At 41.9% G+C, this 25,944-nt stretch overlaps 1 protein-coding gene across 2 annotated transcripts in view; it reads right to left on the reverse strand.

Annotated features, from left to right (window-relative positions):
• LOC138681406 (protocadherin Fat 4-like) overlaps nt 1-23,787 on the reverse strand; it is a 286,716-nt gene extending 262,929 nt beyond the window's left edge. For both annotated transcript variants that reach the window (XM_069768890.1, XM_069768889.1), the window contains exons 1-9: nt 23,537-23,787; nt 21,518-21,657; nt 15,268-15,327; nt 13,783-13,860; nt 3,525-3,635; nt 3,209-3,322; nt 2,131-2,221; nt 1,623-1,735; nt 246-419 (exon numbers count right to left, since the gene is read on the reverse strand). In XM_069768890.1, coding sequence (XP_069624991.1) covers nt 246-419; nt 1,623-1,735; nt 2,131-2,221; nt 3,209-3,322; nt 3,525-3,635; nt 13,783-13,860; nt 15,268-15,327; nt 21,518-21,657; nt 23,537-23,606 — 951 coding nt within the window. In that variant the 5' untranslated portion in view covers nt 23,607-23,787. The remainder of the gene's footprint in view (nt 1-245; nt 420-1,622; nt 1,736-2,130; nt 2,222-3,208; nt 3,323-3,524; nt 3,636-13,782; nt 13,861-15,267; nt 15,328-21,517; nt 21,658-23,536) is intronic.
• Nucleotides 23,788-25,944: the final 2,157 nt, after the last annotated feature.

Genomic DNA, 25,944 nt, shown 5'->3' on the forward strand with positions numbered 1-25,944 from the left:
CCAAATTGACGGAAAAATAAAAAAATAAAAGTTATGGCTCTGGGAAGGAGGGGAGTGAAAAACGAACACGGAAAAACGAAAAATCCCAAGGTCATGAAGGGGTTAAAGGGGTAATAGATTTCATTTTCATTTAATGATGATTAGTCTCTAAATTCGGGTATGTACTTTACTGGCTTTTTCAGGACTCACCATATCATGATAATTTCTAGGAACCCCTTTAATATATATTGATACTATTGTTGTACCTGGTCCTTGTCTGTGACTCTAAGAACAAGAATAATTGATCCAGATGGTGAGTTTTCAGGTAATGATGCCTCATATGTGGATTGAGAAAACTGTGGAGTGTTGTCATTTTCATCCAAAATAGTGATCATTACCACCGAATCTGCACTTTTCAGTTGATTATTCTGCTGAGTAGCCTAATGTAAATGATACAGTTGTTATTTATCTATAATTAAGGTCTGCTACACCCAAAAAAAACACATTCAAGAAATCTACAATGTCCTCTGGTTGAGGTCCTTTGTCATCATTCCTCTGTCTTCTTCTAAGGCTATTCTAATTGTGACTTTCCGGTTACTTCCAATATCATTGTTACCATACCCCCAACTTTTGAATAAGGCAAAGAGGGACAAAGGTGCCTGTTGGGCTCCCACAGGTGCCCCTAATATTGTATCTACTATGCCCCTTGTATTGTATCCACTGTCACATGGTATTCATCCTGCATTGCCCATTCATTGTGTCTTCTTGCTCCAATAATTTTCAGAAAAAGGATCCAGCTCAATGGATATCATTTACTTGAAGTTGCCAGGTGCATCAGAAATGCATTGGTGTTTCTGCTGATTGACCGTCTCTGAATGTAACAATGTTTTTATAACTTTCCAAATATAGTTTAATGTTTTATATCCATTGAGCTGGATCCCTTTTCTGTAAATTATGACCGTTTTTGTCCCTGGCAGTGATGCTGCTCTGAACTCTGGAAAGAAATGGACTGTTTCGGTGAGGTGGCTTTCCTTTCTGTGGTATTGTAACGATACCTACAGTACTTGTACTATGCCTGCTGTCCCCTATTACCCCCCTCCAATGTATTGTTCCTACTGACCCCCTTTTCAAAGACCAGTATTTCTTTCATGGCTATCACTAGTGTTTTCAGATATCAAACTTTCAGAAAAAATACCCTCTTAGGGTATGTGTCCACTTTCAGGATGGCCGGCGGTATCGCCGGAGCGGCTTAGCCGCTCTGCGGTAAGCCCCGCCCCCTTTCTGGGACGCGATGATGCCGGATGTGTTCACAGCACACATCCGGGATCATCGCTCCCCACCATAGGGCCCTGTGCTATATCTTGCGGCGACGGAGCGTCGCCGCAAGATATACGGACATGCTGCGATCTGAAAAGACGCGCAGCATGTCCGGAGTCGCAGGGCCGCCGCGTGCGTGTTACCACGCATAGTGGAGACGGGATTTCATTAAATCCCCTCCACTATGCTGTAACATCTGGACGCTGCGTGTCTGACGCTGCGGCTCTATGCAGCGTCAAACACGCAGCGTTTCCTGCACGTGGACACATACCCTAATGCATGAGGAAGAATTATCAATAATTCTGTTGTTATCAACAGCACGTTACCTTAATTTCCACAGTGATAAGACTGACTGTTTCCCTGTCGATTTCCTTATTAACAGAAATAATTCCATCTGAATGGTCAATAGAAATAAATTTCGCAAACTCAGTCGGGTACACTGCAATAGAAGAACAAATATTGTACCATGTGAATGTTTGCTGCACCGCAGTGGGGATGTCACATCGTAGTTGTGAGGTCATGAGCCGATGTGGAGTGGTGGTCTTCTGTCACCACCCATTGTTTACATCCGCTGGAAGCAAACACCTGATCCATGGGTTTTCTGCATAGTGGACTGTTAACTAATCTGACATCTGAAGTCATCAATATCAAAGGGTTAGAAAACCTGTCTAAGAATGAGATGTGAGAATCACATGAAAATCTCAAATCGCAAAACCATTTTCTCTTCTATGTAGTAGGTCTACGTCCTGGCCGACTAGTTGAGGAACATTAATATTTTACACTTTACCCCTTTAAACAGCTGCAAGATTATTGTACATCTTCAACAACACTTACCCTTTCTGATTGAATAATATACGGTCTCATTTATACCAAGATCACCATCAACAGCTTTTATTGCTTCAGGATGAGTAGATATTCTGCCTGTCTAGAAATTAGAAAGTGATAACATTTTCATAAAAAAGTAGACTGAATGAACACTTCACTGTAAACACTAACACATAATTTTGCTTTTTGCCTTCACTATGAAGACCACCCGTCAGCAGGTAACAGATGGTCGGTTCTTGGTTTTATTTGATTCTTGTTGCCTCCCTGAGTAATTATTTTTTTCAAAATCTAACATAGGTTCTATAGAGATGGCCTTTTTATTTAGTGCTACTTTTTTACTGTCTTTACCAAGTGGGTAGTGCTCACAGTATCGTAAAACAGAGCAGCCTAAAGACACGCCCTAGAGGATCCTGTGAGCAGCACTCCCTTGTAAGGACTATAAAAAGCAGCTGTAGATTAAAAAAATCTCATATCTCTGGAACCTTACTGGGGATTTAAAAAAATAATAATCAAAATACTCAGGAAGGCAGCAGATATAAAATAAGAACAAAAACTGTCAACTTTTGAGCTGGGGACAGGTTCTCTATACAGATAATGTGTCAGATGTTTTTTTACCCCCATTACCGCCAAGATTATATTATCATTATACTCCATTACTGTGTAAAGGTATATTTTATAGCCTGAGAACTGTTTCGGTTTGGTGGAAAAGATGTCAGAAGTATAATGCCAATGTCCACTGTATATTAATCACCTGTTTGCAGTTTAGGAGGTGGAGATGCTCCGGAGACAAGTCAAGCTACAATTTAGCTTTATTGTCAACCGCGAGGACAGTGCACCACCCCAAGAACAGAGCTCAGATTTGGCAGGATTAGGACACCCTTAACTTGACTTTTCTGAGGAGAGCCTTCACTTCCTTGACTGAAAACAGCCATACGGTATGGTATGACCTGGCCTACTATGAACACCTTTACAAAAAACAGGAGTTGAAAGATCAAGTTAGTTGTGGTGGTGGTGTGGGAGCATAAAGCATTGGACACGTTCTATTTAGCAATAAGTAATATATAACTGGAGGTAAATAACGTCTCACCTGATTTTCAGATATCGAGCCTTCATATAGAGGAAAAATAAAATGAGGGTTCATAGTATCGACATCTTGTATGTCTATAATCACAGGCACCACGTTAAAATGGCCCGAAGGGTCCTTCATTGAATATAGATAGAAAATGCATCAATATATATACACTTGAAATTCTTGTGAAATACATAAAGCAACATTACTACTATCATTATTATGTATGCGTTAGTACTGCCTACATCTAATCTCATGACTCCATACATCTAGTGATATGAATATTAGGAGCACATACTGTATACATAGTACATACTAATTGTGGCCGTCTTACCTCAGCTCCGGCATAAAGCTCAAATCTGTTAATCATGTTGTATTCTAAAACTTTTGCCAATGTTATCTCTCCATTTAATGGATTCATGTGAAAATAATCATTTTCTGGTCCCTGTATTAAGGAAAGATACTCTATAAATAAAGAAATAAGCGGTTTCGGGCATAATTTGGATCATAAATACTTTGGTAATTCTATATATGCCTGTTAAGAAGATTTCAATACATCTGCATTTGTTTCTGGGTCTCATGTATTCATCTTACAAAAAAAGTGAAGGCTGTGCATGTGGATATCCCATGTCCTTAGGATCTTCATGAGTTGGCGCTTTCTTTCACTTCCTCCTCCATATAAATTGGGCATATGAGTGATAGATTTATCCTCTGCCCAACTGCTTCACCTGTGTGTGTGTGGGGTTGGGGGGGCGTGAAAATAATGGCCATAGAGAAAGAGGTTTGAGTTTTCTGATTACTCATGCAGTGGTACGTGAAAATTTGTGAACTAATTTTTTATATTTCTGCATAAAACTACATTAGGTTTTCATACAAGTCCTAAGTAGTAGATAAAAAGAATAAAATCAAACAAATTGGTCAAAAATAATATACTTTTGAATTTGTTTATTGAGTAGAATGATCCAATATCACATGAGTGGCAAAAGTATGTGAATCTTCAGGATTAGCATATAATTTGAAGGTGAAATTAGAGTCTGGTGTTTGCAATCAATGGGTTGCCAATCAGGGTGAGTGTGTGACCTGTTTTATTTAAAGAACAGAGATCGATCAAAGTCTGATCTTCATAACATGCTGGCCTAAATGTATCATGGCAAGAACAAAGGAGGTTTCTCAGGACCTCAGAAGAAAAGTTTATGAGGCTCATTAGACTAAAAAAGGTTGCAGAATCATCTCTAAAAATGTCAGCATACACCAATGCAGAGTCAGACAGATCATGTATAAATGGAGGAAATTCAAGACCATTATCATGCAACACCCCAGGGAACCGGTTGTTGCAGTGATGTTGCCTTCCTTTCGGGGAGGGTGATGTCACGCTTGAAGGCAAGAGAGATTCTCTCTATCAGGAAAGGCACTCACGTTCAACACATCTGAATCTAGGCCAGGAGGGGGAGCTCAGGACCCGGATTCAGGGGAGCTTCCTTAGACTTTATGTATCCTGGTCCGGAGGAAGAGTCAGTCAGTCTGAGAGAGTCTGAGAGAGGAGAGCAGAAGGACATCTGGAGCAGACGTAGGGGCCAAGCAGCCACAAGGGAGATGCTACCCCTAGAAAGAGAGATATCGTGAGGAGTTGAATAATGGAGGTGCTTAGAGTGAAGAAGCACAGAGAAGGAAGAGGCTCAGCAGGGGAACAGTGGAAGGACACCCTGGGAGCTAGAGCGCAGAAACTGGGTACCGGGAGCCCGAGGTCGTGTTGTTCTCCAGGATGAGCAGCAGAACCGGAGGGCATAGGACTGTATGTCAATTGCCTGCATCAAGTCTGAGGTGAAGCAGTAACCTTAGAACCCAGGTCATGATAGAGACCCTATAAACATGCTCGAGCTGCCTATCGTACATACATCTGTCTTAGGACAATAAGCTTCAAGCGGTAGAGACCTAATCAACTAAATAGCGCAAGTAGGAAAGGCTTACAGACCTCACCTGGTAGAGGCATCTCCTATTGCCTCCAAGCCGGCCGGACCACAGCTACCCTGCACTTGGTACCCTGAACTGAGGACTACTGCCATCAGTAAACCAGGTAAAGACTGCAAACCTTTGTCCTCGTTCTTTGCAATACCATCCACCACATCATCGGTGCACTACACTTGGAAAGCCCTGGGGACCCCACTTCACCTCTGGGAAGCGTCACCATCTTACTGCATACCATCACCCCAGAGGACCCCTTTAAAATGCGTCGGTCCCCACTGACCGAACACCACAGGTGGCGTCACGAACAATAGACTTTATTCACAAATCCCCTTAAAGACTTTTCCCTTTAATTGGGCGCCCAGGGCCATGGACCGGGTCGCAGCCACCGGGACATCTCTTTAAGACCGGACCGGGTACCGTACCCTGCTGCCCTGGCAGGCATTCCAATCACTCTCCACAAGAGTGGTTGACCAACAAAGTCGTATAAAGGTCACGGAGGTCACAAGGAACCCAAGGTAACCTCTAAACAACTAAAGGACTCTCTCACATTAGCTAATGTTAATGTTCATGAGTCCACTATCAGGAGGACATTAACCAAAAGTGGTGTTCAAGGCAGGACTGCAAAGAGAAAGTCATTGCTCTCCAAAAAGAACACTACTGCTCATTTACAGTTTGCTATCACCTGGGCAAGCCAGAAGGCTATTGGAACAATCTTTTGTGGATGCATGAAACCAAATATCGTAGTTACTTACCGATAACGGTATTTCTCTGAACCCATGACGGCACTAACGAGAGAGGGATCCGCCCTCAGGGACAGGAAACCCACAGGTTAAATAGGCGGGACCTCTCCTCCACCTCAGTTGGTTTACAGAGCCTTGCAGGGAATTTCTGCTGTAACTTAATTGGTTATTTTTACACAACAAAATATAACTGTATAACTTATATAAGCTCCTCTATATATATATATATATATATATATATATATACACACACATTTTTTTTTTTTTTTATGCACACCTCGTGACTTAATTTATAAGTAGTGTGGACACCCATACGTGAAGGGAGGGAATATACAGGTGCCGTCATGGGTTCAGAGAAATACCGTTATCGGTAAGTAACTACGATATTCTCTTACCCCATGACGGCAATAACGAGAGAATTTCAAAGAATGAAAAATTTTAGGGTGGGACTACTGCCTCAAGAACTCTCCTACCAAAAGTTAAGTCTGAGGGAGAAGATAGATTAAGCTGATAGTGCTTGAAGAATGTAGAGGGGGAAGACCAAGTGGCTGCTCTACATATTTGATCTATTGATGCTCCACCACGTTCAGCCCAAGAGGTTGCCACCGACCTGGTTGAATGAGCCTTAATTGTGTCCGGAGCTTGTTCTCCGGAAGAGGTATATGACATCTTGATGGCATCTCTTACCCACCTCGCCAACGTGGCTTTCGATGCCTTGTGACACTTATTTGGTCCCTGAAAGCAGACAAACAGAGCCCTCCCTTTCCTACACTCCCTTGTGGCTGATAGATAGTGTGTTAGACATCTCTTTACATCTAGAGTGTGTAGAGCCTCCTCTTTTTTGTTTTTTGGATTGGGGCAAAAAGATGGTAACGCTATCTCTTGAGATCTGTGGAATTTTGACGCCACTTTGGGAAGGTAAGAAGGGTCAGTTTTGAGGATTACTCTGTCATCTAATATTTGTGTTAGAGGTGGGTAGGCTGATAAGGCCTGCAGATCACTAATCCTGCGAGTTGAGGTTAGGGCCACCAATAAACAGGTTTTCCAAGATATTATTTTTAGTGAAGCCTGAGATAAAGGTTCGAACGGCGCTTTAGTTAGTGCTGAAAGGACTAGGTTCAGGTCCCAGGGAGGAGCGGTGAGATGTATAACTGGTCTGGACCTAGTAGATGCTCTAATAAATCTTTTTACCCAGTGATTCCCCGCCAAATCCTGGTTGTAAAGGGCACCCAATGCTGCAATCTGAACCTTCAGAGTATTTGTTGCTAGGCCTTTCTCTAAACCTTTTTGAAGAAATTCTAAGATTTCCTGAATTGGCATCTGATTTGATAGGATAACTCCTGACGTGGAGAGGAACTTTTTCCAGACTTTGCCGTAGGCTCTGGTAGTTATAGGTTTTCTACTGGCCAGCAGGGTAGAAATTAGATTTGAAGAAAACCCCCTTCCAGAACGGAGCTATCAGTATCACTTTGGCTCTGTCTTCCCTGATTTTCTTCAAGACTAAGGGAATTAGAGCTATCGGAGGAAACACATAAGCTAGATGGAATTTCCATGGAATTAACAACGCGTCTATAGCCACTGGACTCCCCCGAGGATCTATCGAGCAGAAGGCCTCCGTTTTCCGATTTTGATTGTTTGCAAATAGATCTATATCCGGGGCCCCCCAAAGATCCACTATGCGTTTGAATATACTTGTATTTAACTCCCATTCCCCCTGTTTTACTTGGGTTCTGCTTAGAAAATCTGCAGTTTGATTTTCTGACCCTTTTATGTGAAGGGCTGTCAGGGAGGACAAGTTGGCTTCTGCTTGTGACATGATGAAATTTGTCACTTTCATTAGGGATTGAGACCTCGTCCCTCCCTGATGGTTTAAATATGCTACTACTACCCTGTTGTCCGTCAGTACTCTCACGTGGTGGGAACGGAGGGAAGTTAAAAAATGATTGATGGCGTACAGAACTGCTAAAAGCTCCTTCATGTTTGAAGTAAGGTCTTTTTCTTCTACTGACCAAGGACCTTGGGCAATTTGCCTGTTTAGGTGGGCCCCCCACCCCCAAGGGCTTGCGTCTGTGGTCAGGATTATCGAGACCGGCCATACCCATGGAACCCCCCTCCTGAAATTGGATGGGTCTGTCCACCAAGCTAAGGAAGTTTTTGTCCGAGAGGATATTTTTAATTGCTTTTCTAAATTTCCTCCTGCGTGGGATACCGCCTCTAGTATTTCCCACTGGAGATCTCTCGAGTGGCTCTGAGCCCACTGTACCGCTGGGATACAGGATGTCATCGACCCCAGTATGGACATGGCTCTCCTTAGAGAGATCAGAGGAGAGATACTCAACTGATTCACTAGATGTATCATGTTGGATACTTTTTCTTCCGGCAGACGACACTCTTGCTTTGTTGAGTCTATTAATATCCCCAAGTACAACTGTACTTGAGATGGGATAAGCCTGGATTTTTCCAGGTTCAAAAACCATCCTAGATTCGATAGGGCTACCATCACTCTGTTTAGTTGCTGGCTGCAATGTAGAGAGGAACTGCCCATCACTAGGAGGTCGTCCAGATAAGGCACAATCAATATGTTTTGTTCCCTTATATGGGCCATTACTTCCGCCATTAATTTTGTGAATACTCTCGGGGCAATGGCTAGACCAAACGGAAGAGCCTTGTATTGGTAATGTTTCAGTTCCCCTTGTATCATTACTGCAACCCTGAGATATTTCCGGAAATCCAGATGGATTGGCACATGATAGTATGCGTCCTTTAAGTCTATAACAGTCATGAAACAAGACGGGATAAGGGATCTGACACATGATTTTATTGTCTCCATTTTGAATTTTTCTATTACCAGGTATCTGTTTAGTTGTTTTAAATTTATAATTACTCTGAAAGTTCCGTCCGGTTTTGTTCGAAGAAAGAGCGGAGAATAAAACCCCCTCGTCTCTTCCTGTTGTGGAACTTCCTGTAAGACTTTCTTCTCCAGAAGACTGAGAACTTCTCTCTGGATGCTCAGCTGCTCGATCTCTGACTTTCTTCGTGGTGTGACCACAAACTGATTGTGTGGCATTGTGTGAAAGCTTAGTTTTAGGCCCGTCTTTATGATGTTTAGAGTCCAGGCACTTCCAGAAATTTTTTCCCAGGTTGGAAGAAAGTGGGTCAGTCTCCCTCCTACCTGGGGCACACCCTCATTGTGGCTGTTTTTTATTATCCGGCTTGTTGAACATGAAACCTCCTCTTTTGAATTTTCTGTCTTCCCACCCCTCCTTTTGATTTTTTGGGGGGCGTCTTTGTGTGAACCTCCTTCCTCGAAAGGGCCACCTATAAGATTGATTTAGGAATCCCGGAAAGGCTTTCTTTTTATCAACCGCTTTTTCGAGGACATCGTCTAGGGTGGGACCGAACAAATATTCACCTTCACACGGAATGGAACACAACTTAGCTTTAGTTTGCAGGTCCCCCGGCCAGCACTTTAGCCATAATGCTCTCCTAGCCGCATTTGAGAAGGAAGCCGATCTTGCCGTCAGTCTAACTGAGTCTATTGAGGCATCTGCTAAATATGCAGCGGCCCCTCTCATCGCTGACACGGAGTCTAGTATAGACTCTCTTGGGGTTTTATTTTTTAATTGAGTCTCTAAATGATCCAGCCAGACCATTAGTGCTCTAGCTGTACACGTAGCAGCTATACCGGGTTTTAGCCCCCCGCTGGCGGCCTCCCAGGACCCTTTTAGGAAGACATCGGCCTTTTTATCCATAGGATCCTTGAGGGTCCCCATATCTTCAAAAGGCAGAGCGAACTTTTTAGAGGCTTTCGCGATGGCGACGTCTAATTTTGGCGCTTTTCCCCATGAGGCGCAGGCTGGGTCATCAAATGGGTATTTCCTTTTGGGTGTTAACAGTACTTTTTTGTCTGGTCTTTTCCACTCCTTTTTTATAAGGGCTTGAATTTTTTCATTTAATGGGAACACTCTGTACTTCTTTTGTTCCAGGCCACTAAACATAAGATCTTGTACAGATTTTTTGGAATGAGTGTCTGCCAGACCCATTGTCGCCCTAACCATTTTCACCAACGCATCCATTTCATCTATTGGGAAACAGATGCGACCGCTTTCTGAAGATGCGGAGGAGGATGATGAAGCTGTAGAGCTATCAGAATCCCCACTCGTACTATCTCCCTCGCTGGAGCTGTAATCTGGAGATTTTTCTTTATGTTTTCTCTTACGGTTTTTTACGCTTTTTAATGCGTCTGCTACTTGGGTTTTAATTAAATCTTTTAATTCAGATGTGAAACTTGGTGCCTCCTCATCAATGGTGTTCTTAATACATGACGCACAGAGTTTTTTAACCCACGAATCTGGCAAATCTGCTGAACAAAGTGGGCACACTTTATGTTTACTTTTCCCTTGGCATTTCTTTCCCTAGGAAACAATAAACCCCTATTAGAATATACACTTTCACGGAGGTCACTTACCCTCCTAATGTGAGGAAGATACCGGTTGTGGCTTTGAGGATGCCTCCTCCACTTGAACCACCGTCTCCCTCCTGGATCCACCAGAGCCTCTGCTGCGCTGGGATCCTGAGCTGCTGCGCTGCGTAGGTTTCCGTGACGAATGGCGCTCCTTCGGATTCTTTGTCACAGGGGCCTGTGAAATTTCTTCCACCGACTGCTCTATTCCACTCATGGTGGTAATTACTGAGCAGCGGTATGCCCCTTTTTTTCCGTTTTTTATGCTGACAGAGCGGCGCCAGGTAACTTCCGGTTTACCCAGAGGTACCTTGCGCCGACCCCGGAAGTGACCCCCGCGCCTGCGCAGTAAGTTGCCGGACCTCGCGCGCGCGCTCACTACTTGCCGGCTCACAGGAGGGATGGAGCTTCTGCAGCCGCCGCTGCAATCTGCGTCCTGCCGCTTGTCGGTGACCGGCGTCACCACCCCCTGTGCGCCTCATGGACCGGCGGAGGAAACCTCCAGGTAGCCGCCGCTACCTATTACCGACCACTCCATTGAAAAGAGAAGAGGCAGGCTCGGTAACCTCTTCACTGCCTCCCCTCCGCGCATATCCACGAGGCCCGCCGACCCCGGAACGCGCCTTCAGGGAGGAATCCACCTGAGACCGTGGCAGGGCCCCCCGCTGCCTGAACTCGGCCTGATGGTCCCTGGACTCCTGGATGGTGAGTTGTGGGATCCCCGTCGGGGACAGGAAACCGAACTGAGGTGGAGGAGAGGTCCCGCCTTTTTAACCTGTGGGTTTCCTGTCCCTGAGGGCGGATCCCTCTCTCGTTAGTGCCGTCATGGGGTAAGAGAAATAGGGCTTTTTGGTTTATTTATGTTTGAAGAAAGAGGAAAAAAAAATTATTAAAGCATAAAACCTCATACGATCTGTGAAACACAGTGGTGGTAGTCATAGTTTGGGCCTGTATTGCTGCATCTGGCTCTCAATGGCTTGCCATTACTGAAGGAACAGAGAATTCTGAATAATACCAAGAAATTCTAATGGAAAATGAAAGGACACAGGTATATGAGCTAAATCTCAAGAGGAGCGTGGGTCATGCAGCAAGTCAATGACTCAAAGTACAGAGCAGACTAGTCGTTCTACAAAAGAATGATTAACGAAGAATAAAGTTAACATTTTGGATTGGCAAAGTCAAAGTCCTGACCTTAATTCTATAAAAGCGTTGTGGAAGGACCTGAAGCAAATAACTCCTGTAGCGGCTTACTCTAGATCCATGTGGGAGCCGGTAGGTGAGTATTAATGAGCTTGTAATTTTTTACAAATTCAGTCCCCTGGGTAAGCTTTTATCTTTCCCGGCCAACATCTTTAAACCTCCCTGAATCTGAATACTCTCCAAATCAAAACATTAGGTTAGTGTGTCGGCTGTGTAATGAAGCCAGCACCCACAAGTAATGGCACTCGCAGAGCTCTTAGGTTACTGTGGTGATGAATTATTTTGTTGGAAGGATCCTCGAAACAAGATGTAAAAAAAATCAGAAGTCAATAAAAGGGCTTAAGGGATTTTCTGGGATTTTTAACCCCTTCATGTCCCAGCCTATTTTGACCTTAATGACCTGGCCAATTTTTGCAATTCTGACCAGTGTCCCTTTATGAGGTAATAACTCAGGAACGCTTCAACGGATCCTAGCGATTCTGAGAGCGTTTTTTCGCAACATATTGAGCTTCATGTTAATGGTAACTTTAGGTCGATAATTTTTGTGTTTATTTGTGAAAAACCGGAAATTTGGCGAAAATTTTGAAAATTTTGCCATTTTCAAATTTTGAATTTTTATTCTGTTAAACCAGAGAGTTATGTGAGACTAAATAGTTAATAAATAACATTTCCCACATGTCTACTTTACAACAGCACAATTTTGGAAACAAAATTTTTTTTTGCTAGGAAGTTATAAGGGTTAAAATTGGATCAGCGATTACTCATTTTTACAACAAAATTTACAAAACCATTTTTTTAGGGACCACTTCACATTTGAAGTCAGTTTGAGGGGTCGGTATGCCTGAAAATACCCAAAAGTGACACCATTCTAAAAACTGCACCCCTTAAGGTGCTCAAAACCACATTCAAGAAGTTTATTAACCCTTTAGGTGTTTCACAGCAGCAGAAGCAACAGGGAAGGAAAAAATTAACATTTAACTTTTTAGTCACAAAAATGATCTTTTAGCAACAATTTTTTTTATTTTACCAAGGGTAAAAGGAGAAAGTGGACCATGAACGTTGTTGTCCAATTTGTCCTGAGTACGCTGATACTCCATATGTGGGGGGAGCCACTGTTTGGGCGCACGGCAAGGCTCGGAAGGGAAGGAGCGCCATTTTATAATTTTGAATGAAATATTGGCTCAAATCTTTAGTGGACACCATGTCGCGTTTGGAGAGCCCCTGTGTGCCTAAAGATTGAAGCTCCCCAACAAGTGACCCCATTTTTGAAGATGGCGTTGCCCATCCTAGATGCCGGACAGACACCGGGAGGGACCCCGGGACTTTGGAGGTAAGGGGGGATGGAATCGGATAGCGGGGGTGGCGCCGGACAGGACGGAGGGGAGAGGAGGGCGCGGAGGACAGGATGGAGGGGTAGGAAACACTGACAGCGGCTGCAGATCGCCGCTGTCAGTCGGTGGGGAAACATGGCCGATGATATTGCAGCATCGGTCATGGCTGGATTGTAATATTTCACCAAGTTTCATTGGTGAAATATTACAAATTGCTCTGATTGGCTGATTCACTTTCAACCAATCAGAGTGATCGTAGCCACGTGGGGGCAAAGCCTCCCCCCTGGGCTGAAGTACCACTCCCCCTGTCCCTGCAAATTGGGTGAAATTGGAGTTAACCCTTTCACCCGATCTGCAGGGACGCGATCCCTCCATGACGCCACATATGCGTCACAGGTCGGATTGGCACCGACTTTCATGACGCCTACGTGGCATCACAGGTCGGGAAGGGGTTAATGATGGCTAATATTTTGGATTACCGTAACCATGAATAATCCTCAAATCCCTATGATCAGTAGAGAAAAGGGCAAGAAGCAACCTAAATGAATGCATAGGGTGGAATAATCTGCAAATAATTCATGACACAGACAACAATGCACGCTACCGTATGAAGGGACGTAGCACGTTCTCATATCTGCAATGTTATAGCTTCCACCAAACAATGGGACCTCTTATTAGTAGATCAGGGTGTGGGGGGATTTCATTGGTTGTACTACCATCAATCATATGTTTACAGTATATATCTAATTAATAAGCGATATATGTGGGGATCAGTACATAAATAGACAATGACCTTCTAATTCTTGGAAGTTCAAGCTGATTATCTGAAAGAGATATCCATAAAAATGATTACAGAAAATACTATAACCAATATGGTGTCAATGAAAGACTTACCGACAGACTGTACTTAATGACAGATGCATCTTTATCTTTGGCTTCTACTTTTAGTATTGTCGTATTTACTTCACAAGTCTGAGAGGGAAACACATAATAACTAACATTACTTACCCTGCCTTAAAGGAGTATTTGCATGTTTGTAAGTTATCTCATATGTCAACATTTTTTTTTTTTGGGGGGGGGGGGGGTGCGTGGAGGGGGAAAAAAGGGGTATAAATTGAGATGACCAGACACAAATCAGAAATGACCTAAAGTATTTGTCTAAGCTAATAATAATAAAAATTACATGGCTGGTTTCAGATTTAATAGGCAGTAACTGCTGGAGTCTTCTGAACTCGGACTAGCAAGAGGTGATTATATGACAGATGGGGGCCATTGAATAATGATGCAGATGGAGTCACAGTGTGCTTTGACGTGCATCGTTTTCGGCCGTATACGTCTACTGGAGTTGGACTGCTAAGGAGGGATCTACCTCCGATGAACTTTGGAACGCTTGATCATCATAGCACCCACCTCATATGATGAGTAAAGCTAAGTGCTCTTTACTTTGTACTGCTAGGGAACCTTTCTAATGAAAGGCGAAACGCGTCAAGTGTATTGTATATGTACTGATCAGGGGGCTACATGTGTGTCAATGAGTTGAGCTTATTATTATTCATTGCTTGTTGAATGGGCAATTTAGGCACTACCCAGGATGCCACATATATACTGATTATTCAAGCTTATTACTATTCACTTTTTAGCTGTGTCTACCTCTTATGAACATAATAATGGAAAATTGCCATCATATTCCTGTCTTTGCACTTGTCTGTGCATTTGCCCTTATTTTGTTTATGGTGCTTAATGCGCACCTTGTCTCGTACCATAGACTACAGGGTCTACCAGTGCACATAAGGGCGAGTCTACATTGAGAGGGGAACCGTTTGCATATGTAGGATGCCAACCTCTGCGGGTAGGTAGGAATTGATATTGTATATATATATATATATATATATATATATATATATATATATATATATATATATATATATATATATATATAGTGGGTACGGAAAGTATTCAAACACCTTTAAATTTTTCACTCTTTGTTTCATTGCAGCCATTTGGTAAATTCAAAAAAGTTCATTTTTTTCTCACTAATGTACACTCTGCACCCCATCTTGACTGAAAAAAAAAACAAATGTAGAAATTTTTGCAAATTTATTAAAAAAGAAAATCCTTGCCACCTCCGGTAGGCCAAAAATGATGGATGACAGAACACACAGTGACTCCATCTCCACCATTACAGTCAATGGCCCCATCAGCACATATGGCACACAAGGTTTTTGAAGCGGTTTGGACGTAAGCCCCAACTGAACGTATTATGAAATGCAGCGTGAAAGCACCCATCTTAAAAAAAAAAATTGTAATATGGCAAAAAAACCCTGACAAAAATAAATTAATACACATTACTGTATTTCATAAATAAAATCTATAGCATACCTCTAGAATGGAGGTTCTGTAGCTGTGCTGAACAAACACTGGTTCATAGTCACGCTTGTCCTTGATGGCGAGAAAATAACATGTGGTTACATTTTGCAGACAGTTTCAATATGACAGAGGCTATATCACCATGTCAGAAGTGGCCGGGTTTTGCTGTTACGTTATTCCTGCTGCTCTCCTGAGTATTCCGTTGGTTTTCTTTTTTAAATTGGCCGTACGGTTCCAGTGATTTGGGCCTTTTTATTTAGTGCTTCTTTTTAATATTTAACTAAGTGGGCGTGGTTTACAAGGTAATTATGCAGTACAACCTAAAGACACGCCCCCAGAGAATCCTGCATGCCACGCCCCTTTTAAAGACCATTACAATTAGAACCAAGCAAAAGGGCCCATATCTCTGGAATCGTATGATGGATTTAAAATCCATGGCTACTCTTACATGATGACAGGTTCTCTTTAAGTGAATATTACGACACTTGATATTTATCACCTATATACACGATAAGTAATAAATGTCATTGATGTCACTACCACTACAACCATTCGGATGTTCCTCCTCAATAAGGAGGAGTTTGAATGGGGTTTGAGCTTGCATAGTGCTGCCAAGGGAACTGATGACAATAACTAATAGTGCTAACTCAGTCTTGGACACATAGAATGGAGGAGGAATCTCAAGAGCCATGCTCCTTTCAAGATGGTGTTCTGCAAAACTGGGTTCTTGAGTTCAATAGCCCTCTTTTCTGAATCACTGGTGATCTCAGCAGTCAGACCTCCAGAAACCAGTAATTTATTCCCGATCTTATGGAATAACTATTTTGACATGAATTTTCAAAGTAAGTATATCAGCCTGATTATTTAAAGGGAACCTGTCACATGAATCATGCGGCCTGAACCACAGGCAACATGAATCAGAGACAATGCACCTTTGTTATGCTTGTTTTAGAATAAAATGCTGCAGCAGTATAAAACTTAAGCCGGAAACAAGGTGACTGGTAACATAAGTGTGTCCCTGGCAGCTGCTCACCACCCACTCACGTAGATTGACAGGTCTGTCCATGTACATACAAGTAGGGAGAGACCAGTCAGTCAGTCTATCTGTTCAGGGCATTGAAGCCGGGAGGACCTGCTTCCTGGACTCGTCATCCTAGTCACCTCCTCCCAGGATATTTTTTAACTACATTTTCCTCTGAAATGCAGCAGAGTAACCATATTTATAATGATGGAGACTGTCTCTGTCTCATACAGCTCACAGTTCGGGCAGCAAGAATAATGTGACAGGTTCCCTTTAAAGAGCTACTATGATTGACATTTTTTTAAGTGATCGGTACAACCTAATGCATACATCAGATTGGTGGTGGTCGAAGTACTGACACGGATTGTAAAAAACCAAACACTCTGTATTGTGCACTCAGCGGTCTGAACATGGCCACAGAGCCGTGTACAGGCTCAATAAAAAGTCTATGAGTCAGGCAAAAGCTTAGCGCTCCTGGACCCAGACCCCTGCCAGTCTGATGGACATATTAGACAGTACCTGACATTTTTAAAAAATGAAATGATAAGTACGTACTCTTTCATAATGAATAGAGTTCATATTGTGAAATTGGTTGACAGATGCGTTTTACATAGTGATGAGCGAACATGCTGGGATAAGGTGTTATCTGGGGATGCCCATGTGCTAACAGAGTATTTTCAGCGTAGAATCACGTATACTGTTCTATAGGATTATGTTTTCATCATGTTCAGAGAAAACCAATCTATACTTAGATTGCATGTGCTGTGACAGTGACACAGCCGCTACACAAACAGCTGATCAGCCGGCGCGCTCCATGTATCCGGGTTACCTCTGCAGCTTATTCAGCAAGCGCTATAGCTTGCTGAATAAGGAGGGACCCAATTAAATGCGCTCAACTCTCGATACTACACTTTCGCTTACTATTGGTTTGAATAGGAGGTGCATGTGCAGTACCCTTCCATGGTCACTGTCATAAGATGGAGCAGATCCGCAATCGAGCAGTGCCAGTCAGCGGCCACCACAACCAACACAAAGTAAAGCTAATCAGCAGGGATGTCATTTCTCGGACCCCGACCGATCAGACATTGATGACGTATACTAAGAATAGGTCATTATTGCTAAAGTAGTGAACAACCTCTTGAAGTATAATTAGCACCTCTACACTAGAAAAACATCTAACTTTTATTACCTGTGGTCCTACACCCTGCCAGTCTGTGCCCCACACTGCATGTTGTGGTATAAAAGTAAATACTTAGGATAGATTGTCACTTAGTAAGTCAAACATTGCATATTACAAGAGCAGCGTTTGATACTTAAATTAAAAATAATAAATAATCTTTTCAGAATTTAGACTGGGTCTGACCTGTGCTTAGCTGTTCTCTGGATTTTGGTGTATAAAATAGTACACAGTTTATGAAAATACAACTGCACCTTTTTGACCAATCAGAAAAATAGTCTTTATGGTCAAGAGGAAAAAAATAAATCTGCTGTAAGAAAATGCTGCACACAGATTTACACGCACTGGAAATGAACATGAATGTTTCCTATCCAAAATGTATAAACATGTCTTATATTTTCTCAGTGAACCTTAGTTTTACTGCATTTGCATTGCTTTCTATAAAGTATAAGATTGACTAGTGATGAGCGAGTATACTCGTTGCTCGGGTGGTCTCCGAGTATTTGTGAATGCTCGGAGATTTAGTTTTTGTCGAAGCAGCTGCATGATTTACAGCTTCTAGCCAGCCTGAGTACATGTACGAAAACTGAATCTCCCAGCACACTGAAATACTAAAATCATCTGAGCGTGCTCAGAATAACCTGAGCAACGAGTATACCCCTACTCTGGAGCTCTCTACCACAACATATCAGACTCTCACCTACCATCAAAACTTCAAAAAGATCCTGAAGACCCACCTCTTCCGGCAAGTCTACAACCTGCAGTAACCACCGATCGACCAAACCACTGCACGACCAGCTCTATCCTCACCTACTGTATTCTCACCCATCCCTTGTAGATTGTGAGCCCTCGCGGGCAGGGTCCTCTCTCCTGTACCAGTTGTGACTTGTATTGTTCAAGATTATTTATTGTACCTGTTTTTATTATGTATACCCCTCCTCATATGTAAAGCGCCATGGAATAAATGGCGCTATAATAATAAATAATAATAATACTGAGATCCATTAAACATTCTTCTGCAAAAAAAATCCAAGACTTTAGCCAACACGTTGCCACATGTTGTAATGTGTTTTTATTACGCTATGACTAAGGGCAGTACTGCCTGAAACGCGTCAGCTTGTTTTTAGGATGCACTAATAAAGGACAAGATTTTATTCTGTTTTCATCTCCTCCATTCAATATTTACATGAGCTGGAAAAGTGAGTGATTTGCATTTTCACCTGGGAGTCGGCCGGCAGGAACTTGGTGGTGATCCGTGCTCTGCACATGTCTATTGAGAATTGGACTCTAAGGCCGGCGTCACACTAGCGAGTTTTACGGACATAAGAGCGCATAAAATACGTCCGTAAAACACGCATTACACATGGCCCAATTACTCTCTATGCCCCTGCTCCTATCTGCCGTATTTTACTGATCCATATTATACGGCTTTCTACGGCCATAGAAAATGGCAGCATGCTGCGTTTGTCACCGTATTGCGCAAAAAAAAAGAAATACGCAGCGGTGTTAGAGAGAAAAGCCGGCAATTCAGTGCGGTGTACAGTAAAATCATACTGAAACCCGACATGATATGAGACATGGTTTACATATAGTAAACCATCTCATATCCCCCTTTTTTTTGCATATTCCACACTACTAATGTTAGTAGTGTGTATGTGCAAAATTTGGCCGCTCTAGCTATTAAATTAAAGGGTTAATTGGCGGAAAAAATTGGCGTGGGCTCCCGCGCAATTTTCTCCGCCAGAGTAGTAAAGCCAGTGACTGAGGGCAGATATTAATAGCCTGGAGCGGGTCCATGGTTATTGCCCCCCCTTCCCTGGCTAAAAACACCTGCCCCCAGCCACCCCGGAAAAGGCACATCTGGAAGATGCGCCTATTCTGGCACTTGGCCGCTCTCTTCCCATTCCCGTGTAGCGGTGGGATATGGGGTAATGAAGGGTTAGTGCCACCTTGCTATTGTAAGGTGACATTAAGCCAGATTAATAATGGAGAGGCATCAATCATGACACCTATCCATTATTAATCCAATAGTAGTAAAGGGTTAAAAAAAACACAAACACATTATTAAAAAGTATTTCAATGAAATAAACACAAAGGTTGTTGTAATATTTTATTGTACTCTCAATCCACCTGAAGACCCTCGCTCTGTAACAAAGAAAAAATAATAAACCAACAAAATACATACCTTCCGAAGATCTGTAACGTCCCACGATGTAAATCCATCTGAAGGGGTTAAAATATTTTACAGCCAGGAGCTCTGCTAATGCAGTGGTGCTCATGGCTGTAAACCCCGGGGAATGAAGGTAAAGTAGGTAAATGACCTATATTTACCCTCCTTCGCGGTGAGGCGCCCTCTGCTGGTTGTCCTCATATGAACTCGAGCCTGGGAGCTTTCTAGGAAAGTTCCCACGCTCGAGGAACAACCAGCAGAGGCCGCATCACCGCGAATGAAGGTAACTACAGGTCATTGACCTACTTTACCTTCATTCCCCGGGGTTTTGCAGCCACGAGCACCGCTGCATTAGCAGAGCTCCTGGCTGTAAAATATTTTAACCCCTTCAGATGGATTTACATCGTGGGACGTTACAGATCTTCGGAAGGTATGTATATTGTTGGTTTATTATTTTTTCTTTGTCACAGAGCGAGGGTCTTCAGGTGGATTGAGAGTACAATAAAATATTACAACAACCTTTGTGTTTATTTCATTAAAATACTTTTTAATAATGTGTTTGTGTTTTTTTTAACCCTTTACTACTATTGGATTAATAATGGATAGGTGTCATAATTGACGCCTCTCCATTAGTAATCTGGCTTAATGTCACTTTACAATAGCAAGGTGGCATTAACCCTTCATTACCCCATATCCCACCGCTACACGGGAATGGGAAGAGAGTGGCCAAGTGCCAGAATAGGCGCATCTTCCAGATGTGCCTTTTCTGGGGTGGCTGGGGGCAGGTGTTTTTAGCCGGGGGGGGGGGGGGGGGGCAATAACCGTGGACCCTCTCCAGGCTATTAATATCTGCCCTCAGTCACTGGCTTTACTACTCTGGTGGAGAAAATTGCACGGGAGCCCACGCCAATTTTTTCCGCCATTTAACCCTTTAATTTAATAGCTAGAACGGCCAAATTTTGCACATACACACTACTAACATTAGTAGTGTGGAATATGCAAAAAAAAAGGTGATATGAGATGGTTTACTGTATGTAAACCATGTCTCATATCATGTCGGGTTTAGGAAGGAGTTAGCAAAAGCCGGCAATTGAATTACCGGCTTTAAAGCTATCTCGCGCTGGATGAAATATTAATATACATATATGTGTCTACTGACATTATATATATATATGACAGTATGTTTTTTTTTTAGCACATGGATCCATTGTAAATCCGTATGTTGGTTTTGCAAGCCTGCGAGAAAAACACGCAGTACGGATGCCATACGGATTACATACGGAGGATGCCATGCGCAAAATACGCTGACACACCCTGCCTACAGAGGAGATACGGACCACTATTTTGGGGACTTTTATGCGTATTACGGCCGTTATATACGGACCGTATTGTCTTACGCCGAGTGTGACGCCGGCCTAATACGTCTGGTTAGGTGAGCTGATGAAATCCTAGTATTTGCATATCAATAAAGTGTCTACAAAATCCCAAGCAACAAAAAAAACTACCCAGTCTCACTATCTTGGGTGAGGGCTTGCCATTTCTCAGACATGATAGAGCTGGCAGATTCATATGTGGGCAGTCTTAAGGCCACCATACACATTAGTTAAATGTTGACCAAAACCTGCTTATTTCGACAGGTCCTCCTGACATGCTCAACAGATGTCAGGGGAAAAAAGGCTTTGGCTTTTTGACCTTTTGTTTTCAGAGGGAATAAGGCTCTGCCAAATATGTTTGGCAGTGGCTTTCTCTTCTCCTTCTGTGAAGAACACATAACTGCTTAGTCAAATCAAGCGTTAATGTATATGGGGTATTCCAGAGAGATAACTGTCGAGCAAATACTCTCTTGTGTGTGGCCAGCTTTATTCTTAAGTCTACAGTAGCTTCAAGTGGTTACCAAATTATTAGCAGTCAATGGTGTTGTGGATGTCGTTGCATCATATTTGAGTTCCAAGTCTCCCAACTCCTTTGTTGTGCGATTTCCTTGTAGATGAAGAGTCGAATATACAGAGGAGCGTGATAATGGCTTACCACCACCTATTGGATAAAAAGTTTTCACATCACCAGTTATTTACATTTGACACGTGTTAATCATAAGGTTGCATCAAGTTTTAGACCTATTTATTATATTTTTTAGACACTTTTTCCTCTTTTTGACAAACTGCATGGCTGAGACTGGAAATGGGTTGTGGTTGGCAATGCAAAGTGGCATGACGTAAGCTAAGGAAAAGGTGGTAAAACGTTAGACAAAAGTTTATGAAGATGGAAAACAAAAAGTATATACATAAAATAAGACTTTATTATGAAAAATGATAACAAATATAGCACAGCAGTTACTCCTCCATGCACTATGCCAGAAATCTCACTCCAGTCAGGTACTGGAGTGAAATTTCTGGAGTAGAAAGCGCCACTTTTCATCATGAATGCTGCCATGCTCCGGTCCCTCCCCAGCTCTGCCCATCAGGGAGAAATTGCATGACTCGCACTGTCTTCACTCCTTCCTATGTTGGGGCTTCACGATTTCAGGGGATTTAATTCGAAACGCGCGTAGGGGTGCGCTGTACTTGGAGGGACGGACATTGCAGGTATTTGGCACCATTCTTATTACCCTGCCATTGGTGCATTTAACCATGTAGGATATTGGCATCTTAGTTGTATGACATACACTTTGGCCCCTCTTTTTTTACCCTTTACTCTGAATAGCACATACACCACCGTTAGTTATATACCTTGGTTCTGGTATATAGTACATGCGGGCTAGGTTTATACACACAAATTTTTTGTACCTCAATTGGATTTATTTGAATTTATTCACGGATTTGCAAATTGCACTATAATATATATATATATATATATATATATATATATATATATATATATATATATATATATATATATATACAGATACACAAATATTTTTCTTGCATAATTGCACATTTTTTGCACTATTGCACATTGCTTCACCCTGCTTTTTTTTTTTTACACATAGTTAGATACCTATACACTAGATATATGTACATACTTTGAGGGTGTTTTGTGCCTAGTGTGGTCCAAGCCCTACATGAATTTTTATGATATTGTATTATTTTTGTCCGTCCTGTTATTTATTCATTGTTGAAATACATATATATATATATATATATATATATATATATTTATTTATTTTTTCAATTGTTCCAAGTACAGGCACATCATGAAGTGCCATTTGCCAAAAAATAAATAAAGGCATTCTTTTATATACATTGTACGTCTTGGCTTTAATTTGAATATACTTTACATACATTTTTTTGTTTTGTTTTCCAAATCTGGTGTTTTATACTACAAATGCATAGTAATGTAGGAGTCAGACGGGCGTATAAATCGGAGCGAGATCGGAACGCAATGCACGGACTGGCTGGCGGCTCTCCTGAAGCAAACATGACAGCTGCATGTATTTCTAGGAGCTGTCACACTCTGGTCGGGAGAGCTGCCGGTCAGTCCGTGCACTGCGTTCCGATCTCGCTCCGATTTATACGGCCATCTGACTGTGGCCTCAGTCATGTGACTTTTTATTGTATCTAATTTGAGGATTGCATGATTGGGAATAAAGTAACATGAATATCACCAGCCTATAAGTACAGAACAATCCTCTAAGGCCGGGGTCACACTTGCGAGCGCAATGCGAGAAACTCGCGCAAGTCTCTCGCATCAATACCCGGCACTGCCGTCGGCACTCGAGACCGGAGCGTTCAGCTGCAAAGAAATACAGGCAGCCGCACACTCCGGTCCCGACTGCCGGCAGCAGTGGCAGGTATTGATGTGAGAGACTCGTACAAGGTTCTGGCATTGCACACACAAGTGTGACCCCGGCCTAAGAGGATACAAAATGACAGAATCTACTATACAACTTTTTACTACAAAAATTCAAATGACTTACCTTGAACACAAAGGTACAAAGCAACAAAATGTAAAAGTAGAAAATGTACTAATTGTCTCGGCATCTCCATGAGTCAATAATGATCCTAATGAAGAATCTGTCCTCTGTAGATTATCACAAGACAACTGATTGTAGCAAGTAATCCCAATGGGTAACAGGAACCCACGCTCATGCTGTTCTCTCCGACACGTCTGTAGCCTCCATACTTCTCTAACATGACTTTCTAAATCCGATGAGTTCAGCTGACTGACAAAGGCCTTCGGCAATGTCTTCAGTAAATATAATGGATCACACTTGCAAATATTGAATTGTACCTTAAATCATGATGTCTGAAGTCATAATAGGCTTTCTGAATAACAAAAATAAAATTTACATTGGCAGCCATTTATGTATCAGGCGAGAGTAGAATATTTTTTTATCTTGTTACTGATAGACACACTACGCCAAATTTGAACAGACATAGACCCTAATTAATGAAATCGTTTACCTGAATAGACTGGCATAAAATGCTCTAAAAAGTCGCTACATTTTTTCGTAACACGGAATTGCACACAAATTTGTCGATTTGATATTTTCTCACCAGTTTCAGGCAGCTAAACCAAAATGGTGGGAGATGGGGAGGAGCCAGAGTTGGACAGGACATGGATGCATCCGCCAATCTAATTCATCAATAGTGACGTGTCTCTTAATGGATTTTGTCCATCTTATTCCTACATACTTCTCATTAAGACATATGAAACGGGGCCCTAAGACCTGATTCGTCAAGACTGGCGTTTTGTACCAAAGTCTTGATGAAGGGTCTACTGGAGTAAAATGCGTGCGCCTCTTTAGTGAATCTTTCAGATGGTGTGTGCCAGCGTCAGGAATGTACACCAGTGTGGCACATTTGGGGTGAACATTCTGATGAATCTAAAAGGCCACACCATTGTTTTCTAAACTCATGAGTTGCACAAAAATTTTGGGACACTTAAGCAGTTTTATTCCAGAAAACTTGATGAATCAGGGGCCTAAGAATAAAAAGTTTAGCCTTTGTACCTGTCTGTCACTAAGGCAAGTTTAACTACATTTCTTTGTGCCCTGCTACGTATAGGTAAATGATTGCTATGTAGAGTAAACCTGTTTTTGCATATACAGCTTTTGCAAAAATTAAGAGACCGCTGCAAAATTTTCAGTTTATCTGATTTTTCTCTTTATAGGTATATTTTTGAGTAAAATGTAAATTGTTCTTTTATTCTATAAACTACTGACAATATGTCTCCGAAGTTCCAAGCAATAAATTTTGTATTTATTTTCTGAAAATGAGAAATGCTCAAAATAACAAAAAAATGCATTGCTTGCAGACCTCAAATAATGCAAAAAAACAAGTTCATAATCATTTAGAAACAACAATACTAATGTTTTAACTCTGGAAGAGTTCAGAAATCAATATTTTGTGGAATAACCATGATTTTTATTCACAGCTTTCATGCGTCTTGGCATGCTTTCCACCAGTCTTTCATACTGCTTTTGGGTGACCTTATGCCACTCCTGGTACAAAAATGTAAGCAGTTCTTTGTTTGATGGATTGTGACTATCCATCTTCCTCTTGATTACATTACAGAGGTTTTAAGTGGGGTTCAGGTCTGGAGATTGGGCTGCCCATGACAGGCATTTGATGTTGTGGTCCTTCATCCACACCTTGATTGACCTAGCTGTGTGGCATGGCGCATTGTCCTGCTGGAAAAACCAGTCCTCAGAGTTGGGGAACATTGCCTGATCAGATGGAATCAACTGTTTTTCCAGGATAACCTTGTATGTGGCTTGATTCATATGTCCTTCACAAATAACAACCTGCCCAATTCCAGCCTTGTTAAAGCATCCCCAGATCATCGCCGATAATCCACCAAATTTCACAGTGGGTGCAAGACACTGTGGCTTTTACGCCTCTCCAGGTCTCTGTCTTACCATTAGATGACCAGGTGTTGATCTGGGGATGCTTCTCCTTCTCCTCAAGGAATGTTCCCCATTTTTTTCAAATTTTAGGAGTATTTTTTAATTCTGGGCATCCTTTTCCTCAAATGTAGAAAGTCCTTGTTATGGGACTTTTTATGCATTGTTTAGGCTTTTCTGCTGGAAAAAAGCATTTAAAAGCTTGTATGTAAAACAATAAATACCTAAGTAAAAAAAAACAAAAAAAAAAAACGAGAAAAATCCCTTAAAAATCACAGAATTGTTTTAGAAGTCAAAAAACTCTGTTAAGAAAGCTTTAAGGTGTGCTAAATGTACATTTCAAATGTTGGTAATTTTTTTTACATTCCTCAATCTGTATAAAAATGAAAAGTATAAATCTTGCAATTTACTTACTGACCACTGAGGATTTTTTTAGACTTATACTTCCTTTTGTTTCAGGAAACAACATATGTACATAG

This window comes from Ranitomeya imitator, chromosome 5 (genome assembly GCF_032444005.1).
Source record: "Ranitomeya imitator isolate aRanImi1 chromosome 5, aRanImi1.pri, whole genome shotgun sequence".
Taxonomy (NCBI): domain Eukaryota; kingdom Metazoa; phylum Chordata; class Amphibia; order Anura; family Dendrobatidae; genus Ranitomeya; species Ranitomeya imitator.